General features: G+C 40.7%; 1 protein-coding gene across 37 annotated transcripts in view; it reads left to right on the top strand.

Moving 5' to 3' along the window:
- Supt3h (SPT3 homolog, SAGA and STAGA complex component) overlaps positions 1–13,712 on the top strand; it is a 335,078-nt gene that overhangs the window by 218,514 nt on the left and 102,852 nt on the right. For 28 of the 37 annotated variants that reach the window (XR_015628924.1, XM_087567714.1, XM_087567709.1 and 25 more), the window contains 2 exon segments: positions 3,854–3,940; positions 6,317–6,407. Coding sequence is in view for 35 of the 37 variants with exons in the window: in XM_087567714.1 (XP_087423840.1) it covers positions 3,854–3,940; positions 6,317–6,407 (178 nt within the window). In the remaining 2 variants the exon portion in view is untranslated. 37 annotated transcript variants of the gene reach the window in all.

Genomic DNA, 13,712 nt, shown 5'->3' with positions numbered 1-13,712 from the left:
CTGGCCAGGAACTGTCTATCAGAACATGAGGCTTCTGGGTTTGGGTCACCCGGCTTCTATACTGGAAAAGAGGCCAAGAGAAGTAAAGAAAGCTTGGTATGAGGAAGGGTGGAGTGGGAACACGGACGGGGAGGGGAAAGAGGAACACTGAAACACACTGCCCAAATTACAATATTTAATCCCTTGTATGCAATTTTTAAAATAAAAATATACTTAAATTTTCGAGTACGCAGTCAACTTTCTTTTCACTGTAAGTCAGGAACATTTCTGAATGAGCGCCCTTTTCATGAGTGCTGTGAGCATGAGCTGGCCACCCGTGCATTGAAGTGACAGCATGCCAACCTTTGTTTCATACTATCACCGAAGATCCCTTTACTTGTGTTGGTAGGCATTGACAGAAATTTTAGGGGAATAAGAAGATGAGCAGTCTGTGTGCTCACATGGATTAGTTGAACTAGCTACTAAGTTCCTTTCCCTCCTTGCTAGAGAAGACATGAACATTTAGAAGAGGTCATTCTGGAGCCCAGAACACAGTAGTCCTAGGCAGACCCAGAGCATAGTAAGTAGACAGAGCGAGAGGCATCGGGAATGCTCACAGTGCGGACAGTAGAAAGTTCACCTTCAGCTAGCTGAGAAAAGTTAGAGACACCCATGGCGAGCTGGGTGTCGTAGTGGCATGAGCCTTTAATCAGCACTCAGGAGGCAAAAGCAAGGAGATCTTTGAATTCAGGGCCAGCCTTGACAAAAGTAGGCCAACCAGGTGACATTAAGAGTCCCTGACTTTTTTTTTCTCCTCCTGGACCCTCCACTACCCTTTCCCCCACCTCCCATCTATGCAGATCCCCTAATGTACCCCTCCATTTCTCTTCAGAAAAGGGCAGGTCTCCCATGGATATCAAACAAATAGGGCATATCAAGTTTCACTATGACTAGGTACCTCCTCTCTCCTTGTATTAAGTCTGGACAAAGCAACCCAGTATGAGAAAAAATGGTTCCCCAAATAGTCAAGAGTCAGAGAGAGCTCCTGCTCCCACTATTAGGAGTCCTACACAGAAGACCAAGTTATACAACTGCAACAAGTGTTCAAAAGGCCCAGGTCAGCCCCATGCAGACTCTCTGGTTGGTGCTTTGGCCTCTGTGAGCCCCTCTGAGCACAGGTTAGTTGATTCTGTGGGTTTTCTTGTAGGGTCCTTCTCCCTTGTGGCTCCTACAATCCTTCATCCTCATCCTCCTCTTCCCCTCCCCTCCTCCTCTTCTTCTTCCTCCCCATCCTCCCTCCCCTCCTCAGGATTCCTTGAACTCTGCCTCATGTTTGGTAGGGAGACTCGGAATCTGTTCCCATCAGTTACTGGGTGAAACCTCTCTGATGACAACTGGGCTAGGCACCAGTCTGAGTGTGGCAGAATATCATTAGAAACCATTTTCTATCCAGCCTCTGGGTCCTGACCCTCCAGGCAGTATCGAGGGCAGGCTCCCTCTCACTGCTTGCATATCAAGCTGGACCAGCCATTGGTTGGCCACTCCCCCAATTTCTGTGCCACCCCAGTACATCTTGCAGGACAAACTGTAGGTTGAAGGTTTTGTGACTGGTTTGGTGTCCCAGTCCCTCCACTAGAAATCTTTCCTGGTTACAGGAGATGGCCAGTTCAGGCTTGGGATCGCCCATTACTAGAGTCTTAGCTACGGTCACCCTCATAGATTCCTGGGAGTTTCCATTGCACTAGGTTTCTAGCTTATCCCAGAGATGCTCCCTGATTCTAGTTGTCTCTTCCTGTTCTCTCCCTCCATCTTCCCCACCTATTCCTCCTGCTCCATTCCTCCCCACCTCACTCCAGTCCCTGTTCTATTTCCCCTTTCCAGGGATATCCATCCAAGCATCCCCTGCCAGAGTCATCTTTGTTACATGGCCTTTTGGGGTACGTGGACCTTAGCACAGCTATCCTTTGCAGCTAATATGCTCTTAAAAGTGAGTGCATACCATGTTTGTCTTTCTGGAGACCCTGTCTTAATTTTTTTTAAATAAAAATAAAACCCAGTGATAAAATATAAATTTTTGCTTATTATAACAAATAGTTTGGGAGAATAGTACAAAATGTAGAGCTCATCAGTCTTTATTATTTTTGTTATGTTTCTGGTACTGGGTTTGCAAACTGTCATTTTAGAGAGTACTGCAGAGAGCATTGGCTGTGTATATGGGTGAACCATTGACTTACCGAGGAGTCTGTCAGAGACACATACTTCACCTGGGCCTTTGTTGGTATGAATATTCCTGATGTCTATAGTGGTTTCCATGGAGACACCACTCCTCATCTAAATAAAATAAAATGTCTTTATAAGCCTTCTCCTAGTTCTCTGTCTGTGTCCAGAGAAATGGATATGTGGCTTGTATTCTCCATACTGACTGAGTGTACCTTACACTGTGATAGAAATATTTTTATTTGAAAAATTGATGTATAAACATTTCCCTGACATTCTAACCATTTTCAAGGGAAAGTATGTTCATGGTGAAAACTGCTAGGTTTCTTTGGGGCAAGATATATCATCTTTTCAACCCCCTCCTAAAGTTTCTTCTTAAATGGCTCACAGTTAAATTTAAATTTCTATATTTAGATAGGATTCTGTTTATATACCAACTACCAGTATTCAGGAAATCCAGTGGGAAAGCAGACACAGGAGGGGTTGAGAGTCCTTTCTATAGTCTGCTCATTCAGAGATGGTCTGAAGCTTATTTAGTTAGCAGAATGGTTTAAACATTCCTGCAGAGGTCCTTCAGCACAAATGCACCATTTAATTTCAAATAATGAAGATGGCAGTGTGGCTTGTTAAAGAGGAGCACTCAGGAGCCTGTGTCATTTTACTCCAAAGAAAGACCCATGCTGGTGGAGGAGCAGAGCGACTCCCATATGTAAATGTGTTTATAATACTGAAGATGGAGAGCTGGTTCTGTGCAGTCAGCACAGTTCGATCACATTTGGAGGAACTCACAGGCACATTTTTCTCACATGTGCTCCAGCATCTTGATTTTCTTCAGATGGACCTATTTTATGTTCCTTCCAACTAATCAAAATAAGAAACTGAGTTTGCCTTTGCCAAAAACTAGAACTATCATTTTTCACATTCTTTTATTTTCCAGGTCATTTTCAAGTAAGATTATGTTTCTAGGGCTTCTGAATTCCTGAAAACTCTCAACTTTGCAGCTCTGAAGGCCCAGATGGACATTTCAGGGATCAAGCTTTTCAGGGGGTGTGTTTTGCCTCGTGCATCCCAGATACAGTTCACTTTTGTGTGCGTGTAATTAGTGTGGAAAGAAATTAATGCCGTCCAGTATTATGATTTATGGACTGAATCCTTTAGCCACTGAAGACTTGCCAAAGCGAAAAGTATTTTTTTTCCTTTGGATATTAGAAACAGCTTCTGTTTTTGTTGATCTTTAAAGTACTGAATGGGCCTATTTCACATCATACCAGCATGGGAGCTCAGATTAATAATATACTTATTCAACCAGTGATACTGAGCGAAACCATTGCACACATGGGTAGGAAGGATAAAATTTCATAAAATTATTTTCAGGTGTATTAATGTATTTTTGGAAGCCGCATACGATTTCTCTTTTGCATGAAGGAGGTCAAGGAGTTCTGTTTATTGTATCTATTACAGGTGGGCTCATAAGCTAATTTAATTGCATTTTTGGATATCTTAAAACTCAGGGAGCTTTGCTTTAAAAAGCAGGAACATGATTGCTGGGTTAGCCCCGGGTTTTTATTGGAGGAGGTTTGCCTCTCTTGAGACATTGTGATTGTACTATTTATAATTTATATTTCTGAGGCAATTTCCTGCATTTCCTTTGTTGTAGTTACAGCAAGCTGCAGAAGTCTCTCAGCTTCGGGGAGCAAGAGTGATCTCTGCTGAAGATCTTCTGTTCTTGATGAGAAAAGATAAGGTACCATAGAACAGTTTTATTGCATTAATGTGAGACCTGATGCTTAATTGAGTCTACATAAGGAAACGATGGGCCCTTATTAGAGCTGTCAAATGAGAATCCTAACCATTGAAGCAATGGTTAGCCTTCGTGATTTACACAACAACATGCAGTAACTCCAGTTGTTTGTCTTATACACCCTGAACAGATTTCTTATGCAAAAACTGCATTAAGTTACTCTTCCCTTCCCCTGTTCTTGTTAGACACTACTATTTCCCCTCTCATTTCCCTGGCACCAGCTTTGCCAGGGAAATGCTTATAATAATAACTATATATTATTTGTATAATATATATAATGCTTATAATAATAATCTTATAAAAGCTGTCCCTCTGGTAGCATACTCATTCTCCTCTCAGTTTGCATCTAAATACTAGTAGAATTCAGACTTTCACAGAAACATTTTTAACTTGAAATACAAAGTATATTCTCTTCACTAACTTATAAAAATAAGCAAAATAATGCAAGTAATTTAAAAACTACTATCTCTAGTTTTATAATAAAAACTCTGAACTCTGGCTATTAAGATATTGAAGCTGATTGATCTTTTTATGTTTATTTTTGTCCTAATTTCCTTGAGTAGTTGGTTGACTAAATTCTATACTACTTTACCTGTTTTAATCAGCCAACTATTGATATGAAGAATATGTAATGGAAAAGAAAAGAATTCACTACCAAGAAGCTTGCTGTCTGCTTGAGGCAATCTATGTGATATGCTTGAAGCATTTAAGATGTGGAAAATGTTATAGTTTGGATGACAGACGGGAAAAGAGAGTCAATATAGGGAAAGGTTATATGAAAGGAGAGGCTCCTGAGGCCTTTTGTAGCGTAGACCAAAGGCCAGGAACCTGACAGGATCCATCCATGTTTTTTCTGATGGCTCTGGGCATGGCTAGGAAAGCACACTTTCTGGAGACAGCAAGGGAATTGCCTCTTTGTTCTGCGCTTGGAGGTCCTTAAGGGGAAGCAGGCATGAGGACCTGCAGTGGTGCTGTGCCCAGGGAGTCCTGAAGACTGCTGCCAGAAAGCAGGGCCCTTGAGTAAGGCTCGTCCTTATGGGGACAGCTGGGAAACAGGCTGCTTAGCTCATCCCACTTCATCCTGTCAGGGTTTTCACTGGCAGACATAGAGACATACATACACTCAGTCCATATTGGTATTCCTTCCTCTTGTAGGAAGGGAAGCCATTTAAATCGTACAAAAACATCAGGAATGTATGCCATTTGATGGTGCATTTCTAGTGTCCAGGACTCTTAGCAGAATATTTTGACCAAACAACAACATACTGGTAACAGAATAGTTGGTAGTTTTCTCATCTTTCTCAAATAATTTTATTCATATTCTGAAGTATTCCAAAAAGAGTGTAAAGTAGCTTATATAAGAAAAATAATAAACAGAATAAAACTAAAATAACGGGTGGAGTGAAAGCAAAGAGAAAAGGAAAAGCTGATCACACCGTGGGATGCACCATGACCGACTATTGCAGTTGGAGTCTGTAGTCAGGGGTTCCTACCACCTGCTGGGATTTACACATTGTGGAAAGCAGCCTCCCTGGTCTCTCATGAGTGAGACAGTAGGCATGTGAGGTGGGGATATTGAAAATACTGTGTGGTATTCTCTTAGAAATCCAAGGCCTGAAGGTTGTGAGCCAGAGCTAATCTGTTCTAGGGCTAGTACAGAATAAGCTACCAGGCCCTAGTTGCTTAAAGGTGAGTGCTACTCTCATCCTCTTCTAAATCCCAGAAGGCCACCATCAGGACCTAGCTGTCATTCGCAGGTTTTAAGTTACCTGAGGACAAATTTCTCAGGTTATAGGCACTTTCCATAACTACCTATGAAAAGATTCCGGCCAGGGGTGGGAGTGCAACCCATTATTTTATAGCACCGGGTAGACAGAGGCAACAAGATCACAAGTTCAAGTTCACCCTGGGATACACAGCAAAGTTTTGTCTCAGAAATTAAACATAAAGATGGATTGTTGAAAACTCTCAGTCTAGATGTTTTTAAGTCTATTTTACATAATTTTTGCCTCCAAATATATACAAAATTCCAAAGCATAAGTACACTTGGCTCACCAAAGGCAATATGGTATTTATTGGAATCATCAAAAGGAATTTAAGATGTTTTTTAAAATAAACAAAACACTGTTATTTTGACTCTGGCAGGCCTGGATGGACTCATGTGGAAACTCATTTCTGTTACTGCAGGGCCGCATTTTCCACTTAGACTATCAGGCTCGTGACAGTTGTGTTTCCTCAGTCTGTTGAATTGAATTCTTAGAGTAATTCTTTATCAGTGAAGAAGAGATGTATTCTAAACCTTACTTTATATTTCAATAGAAAAAACTTAGAAGACTTCTAAAGTACATGTTTATCCGAGACTACAAGTCAAAGATCATCAAAGGCATTGACGAGGATGACCTCCTAGAAGGTAAGTAGACAAGACGCTCACCTGAAGCGGGGAGCACCAGCACCGCAGGCCATGTCAGGGAGGTCTAACCGTGTTTTGTCACTACACTCTGGCAGTGACTCAAGGACTTCCTTGTTGGCAAATTAGCCTTGTCATTTTATCTTCTGGAACCTCATAGGGTGGGCGTTAAGACTCTCAGGTCCACTTTTCTGTGTTGTGCACTGCTTTCTGCCAGGTCTAACACAGTATCAAGGTTCAGCACAGAGAGAGGCAGGCCTTAAGAACCGAGAACTCTGCAGACTCCTTGAGGAAGTTATTTGGAGCAGAACATGTGGAAGTTCATACCTAGGACCTTATTTACAAAGAAGTGGCAATCCTGGCAACAAACTGAAGGCTGGAAGATCCATTAAGCAAAAGACTGGCCAGTTTGATGTTTCACAGAGGAGACAGAGAAGTAGCTAAGAACAGCCCTCTTGCAGCCACAGCAAACAAAGGGGTCAGCATTAGCACACTGCAATGTGGAGCATTTTATTGCCAAGAATGTTATGAAAACAGCAGCTCAGGGGCCAAGAGCACCTACTGCTGCTGCAGAGGGCCTGAGTTTGGTTCCCAGATTCATAACCCCAGATCCAGGGAATCCAAGGCCTCTGGCCTCCAAGGCCACCTGTGCTCACATGCACACACCCACATGCAGACACACGCAAACCTACATATAGGTTAAAGTAATAAAACCAAATCTTTAAAACCAAAACAGTAGCACAGCCAGCTTGCTGTCACTGGAAATTCGTAGCCATGCTTGGTACTGAGAGTCAGAGCAGCCAGAAGCTGCGGGAAGATGGAGACCTGCAAGCCAAAGGCAAAGCGAAGCTGGAAGTAGATGGGAGTGCACTGAGTCTGCAGCCTGGAGGGCAAGGACACCACAGGTTCTCACTGGAAAGGTGTCTGGCGGCCCAGTCGAGCCACTGCACTGAACAAAGAAGCAACCGAGAGAGAGAAGCCTACCAAAAGGAAGAAGTGTTTGCCGAAGTTACTGCAGCATAGCAGTTTAAATGGCCATTGCCAACAAAAACAAAACTCTAAACATGCAGAGGTATAGGTAGACATGATCTATAAAAAGACAAGAAAGGTAGACAACAGAAATTGCCTACTGGAATCCAGATGTTGGATTTAGCATGCAGAAAACTTCAAAGTAACTATTGTATCATATTCAAATAAATAAAGGAAATTGTATTCAGAAAGGAACAGGTAAGTATGAAAACCATGCCTCACAAAATGCACAGTATCAAGAAACATATATTTTTAAAAATTATAATAATAGAGTTTAAATGTGCATATGCTCAGAAGATGGCCCTGAGCCTGATGACCCAAGTTCAACTACTGGGCCCCCATGGAAAGAGAGAACAGACTTGTGCCAGTTGTCCTCTAACATGCCATGGCATGTGCACACACATGCACGCGTGCACACACACACACACACACACACACACACACACACACTCTTACTTAATTACTCAAGAACAGTAAGCAAGATGAAAGCTAGCACAACAGAAACTTTGAATTGGCAGAAGACCCAATGAAATTACATTTAAGATTATATAATCTAAAGAATGATGAAAAATAAGAAAGTAGACAGTACTTCAGAGATGTTTCAGGCACCATTAAGTATATCAGAACTTTATTAACTCAGAAGATAAGGAGTGTACACTCCTAATACATCAGGGCAATGTATCAGAAGAGAAGGCGTGTACACTCCACTAATACATCAGGGTAATGTATCAGACAGGAAGGAGTGTATACTACACTAATATATCAGTGTAATATATCAGAAGAGAAGGAGGGGGAGGGTAGGAGAAAGAGAGGGAAGCAATCAGAAAGACTATTCAAAGAAATATTGAATGAAATTTTATCAGATTCGAGAAAATTGTAAATACTTGTCCAAGTACCTTAACAAACTAACAAACTCCATTAGGACAAACTCAAAATTATCTATACTGTTACACATTGTGATATAGACAATTATTTATGAGAGCCCTCAGAGAGCCCTCTTTGGGAAGTTGTTAGATCAGAAAGGGAGAATCTTCATTGACAGGATCAGTGTACTTCTAAAAAGAAACACCAAGACCTTGCATCCTACCATTCATAGAGGCCTTTACTAGATCCAAGCCATACGTTGACTCGGGATGACACAACCTGTAGGATCAGAGAAGTAAACGTCTGCTGTTTTAACCTCCCAGTCTGCAGTGTATCTTACAGCAGCTTACACTGACCAAGAAAACCCAGGAAACTTGCAGTGAAAGGTTGGAGTCTTCCTTCCCCAGAATCAAGAAGACGAGGAGAGTAGTCACTGGTTCCTCTTCTGTGCGGTATTGGATGGAAGGTTTTAGCATGATATTAGGCAGAAAAAAAGGCAAACGTTAGAGTAAAAAAGATCACATGAATGTATTTGACTTAGGAAAGACAGCATAAAGCTAAGTCCAATTTAAAATCCTCTCTATAGCCTCAAATTATCTTAATGCAGTAAAAACTGTTGCAGTTAGTGGACACATTCGTGAATTTTTAAGATACAAGATAAAAATGTAAACAAAACAAATAGGTAGACTTTCCTTATACTCAAGACAAACAACCCAAAGTCATATGAGGAAGAGATGTATAACAGCAACACGGAAGGTAAACAACTTACAATAAAATCTACCGCTGACTGGCAAGATTTCTACACAGAACCTCCAAATCACTGTTGAGAGAGAGAGAGAGAGAGAGAGAGAACTGAGAAGTAGAAAAGCAGCCAGCCAGCATCCATGACTAAAACAACGATGGGCAGTTATGGTGATAGCCAGCCTCACCTGGAGCTTTTTATTGAAATGGACAGACTGACTCTATCATTAATGTGGAGATGTCAGATGCTAAAGAAAAGGGATCCATTTTTTATTGTACTTGACCCAGAAGAGTCAGAACCATCTCAGCAAAACTGCTGTAAATCACCATAGTACACACAAGCTATGGTAGACAGAAAGACAGACATATGCTAGTCAGTGGGTGATCAGGACTGAGAGCACAAGTGAGGTTGGCTGAGAAGCTCAGTGGTGCTTGGCAGGGCTTGCAGAGCCAGTCCATATGGAATGAACCACTCCTTCACCTAGAGACATTGTGATACCTAGAAATCTACACAGAATAGAAATCATTTGATCTCTCTGTACTTCAATATGCCAAGCCCCAAAGAACAGACAAAAGAAAAAAAAAAAAAAAAAAAAAAAAAAAAAAAAAAAAAACCTAAGTAAAGATTATTAGGAACTCACTGTAAGAGAACAAAATTCAAATCTTCTTTCCATTTTTGCTATATCTTTATTTACTTGTTTTCTGTATGCATGTATGGGGTGTATCCCATGGTGTATTCATGGTGAGTGTATAGAAGACAGAAGATAGTTTTCAGGCATAGTTTCTGTGTCCTGCAGTTGAACTTAGGTCATCAGGTATGACAGCAGGCATTTTAACCTACTGAGCCACCTCTCTGGCCAGAATTTACATATATAACTTTGTCAAGGAATTTGTAACCTAAATGTGTAAAGAACTCTTCAATTCCATAATAAAGACAATAATGCAGCAGCTTAAAAGTGAGCAAACTATAAGAGCTATCCTTGCAGCAGAACTAAACCACTAGCTACAAGATGCTAGGAAAGATGACCAGTAGCCTGGGCAAATGCAAATCAGAGCCACAATAGCAGGCTGCTCCTACCTACCAGGATGTCTGACTAGACAGATGAAGGCAAATGCTGCTGAGGGTGTGGGAGACCTAGCTTGTGTTGCTAGGAGGAAGATAAAATGGTGCATGCACTTCAGAAAACGTCCCAGAATTTTCTCAAAAAAATTAACAAAGTGAACCAGACACTCAACACCCAGTAAAGAGAAGATCTCTCTTCATTTGAAGAGAGATGTTCACACACAGAAAAACTTCATCTAAACATGAAAAGCAGCCTGTTTTATAACAGAAAGCTAGAGCCAACCCAATACCTGCCAACACATAAAGACATAAATAAATACTTTTTTGTATTTTGTATTAATGTAAAAAGTATTTTGGGCGATAAAGTGGAATTGCCTACTGTCATGCTCATATGTGGATGAAGGAGAAGGTACCTACCACCAAGACCACAATTTCTATAATTATTTTTACTATAAGCACATTTTCAATCTAAAGATTTATTAATATATTTATAGCAAGCAGATCATCATAGAATGCTTAGTCATCTTTATTTGGTATAACTATCACTATTCAAATGAAAACTATTTTAGTGCTTTCTCACCCCCCAAGTCTTACTGATATCCTATGTATTAATCTGTATTAGCCGCTAACTGCAACATTTAACAATTCCTTATCATCCCTTGCAGTAACTTTCTGAGTTATAGTTTGCTTTTAAATCGACTAGGGTTGAAGCTCATGTTACCATGCCAGGTCCCTTAGCTTATTTCTACCTCCATACAACTAAACAAATAATGTTAATGCATCTTCTGATAGTTTTGTCTTGTGTGTGGATATGTGTACATGTGTGTGTTGAGTACAGATACCTGCATGTGTGGTCAAAAGACAACCTTGAGTATCAGTCCTTTCCCTATTCCAGCTTATTCACTAGCCTCAGACTAGGTGATCAGTGCATTTCTGGAGGCTCTTCTGCCTCAGACTCCCATCTCCTGGAGCACTGTGATTTCAGATGCTCACACTACTGTCCCTAGCTTCTATGTAGGTTCTGGGGACCTAAATTCAGGCCATCAGGCTTGTGTGATGAGCACCTTACCCGCACGGCCATATCCCTAGCCCTTATAGTTTTACCTTAAAGGAAAGAATAAAGCCTTGACTTCAAGGAGTATAACAGAAAGTAGTGGAGGAGGACACTTGATGTCTTCGACATGTGCATCTATCCAGGCAGTCACACCAGCACATGTGTGCATAGCACACCATGTACACATACAATTCATACCCCCAAAAGGAAAGAAAAGCAGAACTTTAAATAATGGAAAATGAAAATGGAAAAGCAATACTAGAATAGAAATGGTAGGTTTATCATCATGAATGGCTTAATTTTAAAAAAAAGAAAAAGAAATAAAGATCGCAAATGTCATCAAAAAGATAAGTGGGAAGGTCACAAAACCTGGTGCCCTGTAAGTGTTTGGTGGATATGTATATAAATGTGAAGAAACCAAGATAATACTAGCATTACTCATAGAATTCTGTATTAAAACACCTAAAAGAATAAAGAAGATTAGTTTGTTACAGTGGTTCTCACCCTGCGGGTCACAACCCCTTGCAGGGGTGAATGACCCATCCAAAGGGGTTGCATATCTGATATCCTCATGTGAGATATTTATACTACAATTCATAACAGTGGCAAAATTATGTTATGAAGTACCAACAAAATGACTTTATTGTTTGTGGGCACTACCACGTGAGGAATGCTATTAAAGGGTCACAGCATTAGGTAGGTTGAGAACCACTGGTTTAGTTTAACACACCTGTAACAGCTAAATAATAAACTACCAAAATGTCAGAGTATGTGTGCTTAGATCGTATTTCCTTAGAGTGGAGTGTCAATGGTAACTTTTTTTTTTCACTATGTCCACAGAATTTTTTTAAGTGAAATTGGCGAGACAGTTCACTTTTACACTTATACTAAGAGTGGATCGCTTGTAGGGTTCATTTCACTAATCTTTGCTTACATTAATAACCCCCATCTTAACTACTTAGGAAGCATATTACTAAATATGTGGGATCAACATAAACACCCTAAAACTGTTATGAACGCCACAGTCCTTTGCATACTCACCTGCAAGGAAGATATTCCTTGGAATTAAGATAGGGGACATTTTATTAATATTGACTACAAGAATGGATTAAACTAGGAGTAAATACAACAAGAAAGAACAACAGAATTGAAATATATTAAATGCATCAGTTCAACCAAAATTTCTGAATTCATGGTGCTTTGGGTATAATTCCAAAATGTCTTCTTGGGATCATAGGAAATATCATAGCTTCCCTACGGAGCAATGCCCATATGCAGCTTGAGAAGGGATGAAATCAAAGAGTAAGTATATATATATATATATATATATATATCACTCCTGTGGTCTCACTGAGGACTTTGTGTATTGGTGACTGACACAAGCTAAGAAGTCCAAGAACAGAATCCAAGACACGAAGATTCAAGGTCTGACACAGTCCAGTGTAACAGGAAAATGTAGGTATTAGTGGTGACGTACATATATCTTCAAGACACAATATGGAACATAAAACATCTACTATATACCAAGCAAATTCTGAATGCATAAATACAAAGAAACAAAAGGAAGGAAACATAAATCTGAAAAGAAAATTTGAAGATTGACAGTTTCCACTCTGTGGAGGTAGAGAGAAGTCAGACAGAAGGTAAAATAACAATATAACACTTTTAAATTACAGAAAAGATGCTCTGCAGTGGTCAGGCAGACAGCAACGGGGTGATAGGAAGAGTCCTTGTTAGCAGGATAGACAGTGAGGGAAACGAAAGGCTCCCAGGGTGGCTGGCAGACTTGAAAAGATGCTGGAGTTCCCTGTTGGCTGTGGTGTTCACTGTACAGTAGTTCACTTTAGAGTCATTGACTTTTCCCTGGAGTTGTGAGAGAAATGTGGAGAAAACAAGTTCAGAATTTATCTGACAAAACTTGAAGCACCTATAACATTTCCCTCCTGGAAACATGGACCCCAAGAACAGAACAACCTAGGAATGGGTTGCCACTTGCAGCATTTCCCCGGTGCAGACACTGACACAAGGTGTCTGCCGTCATCAGGATGGACTGGAAACAGTGTTAGTGCATACTATGGGGTACAGATGGTTCTGCAGGCCTTCCAGAAGAATCAGATCTTTTTTGTCCTCAATGAGGAAACTTGAGCAGAAGAGGAGAGGATTTAAAAAAAAATCTCTCTTCATAAATAAAGGCTATGAGCTTATTTTTAAAGGAAATTGAATAAAATACATATATAAAGAAACTTATTATGAATATGTGAGCACAGAGAAATGTCTGGTGTTCACATACAGGAGAACCATTCTGAGTTGTATCTTAAGTTGGGGATTGGTGGATAATATAAAGAGAGGGAAGGAAAGGGAGGAGAGGGAGAGCCAGCAAAGGAGAAAGCAGTCCGTATAGTATTTTTGGTATGTGTGTATTTTCTGTCCTCCCCATGCGCACGCGCACGTGCACACACACACACACACACACACACACACACACACAGTGTTGGGGGTTGGACCCAGAGTCTTGCACATGCACCACGGCCACACTGTCACTCAGCCTCATCTCTAG

The sequence above is a fragment of the Rattus norvegicus genome, chromosome 9, assembly GCF_021556685.1.
Source record: "Rattus norvegicus strain SHRSP/BbbUtx chromosome 9, alternate assembly SHRSP_T2T, whole genome shotgun sequence".
Classification (NCBI taxonomy): Eukaryota; Metazoa; Chordata; class Mammalia; order Rodentia; family Muridae; genus Rattus; species Rattus norvegicus.
Note: the sequence above shows the minus strand (reverse complement) of the source record. Positions and strands in the feature narration are given on the sequence as shown.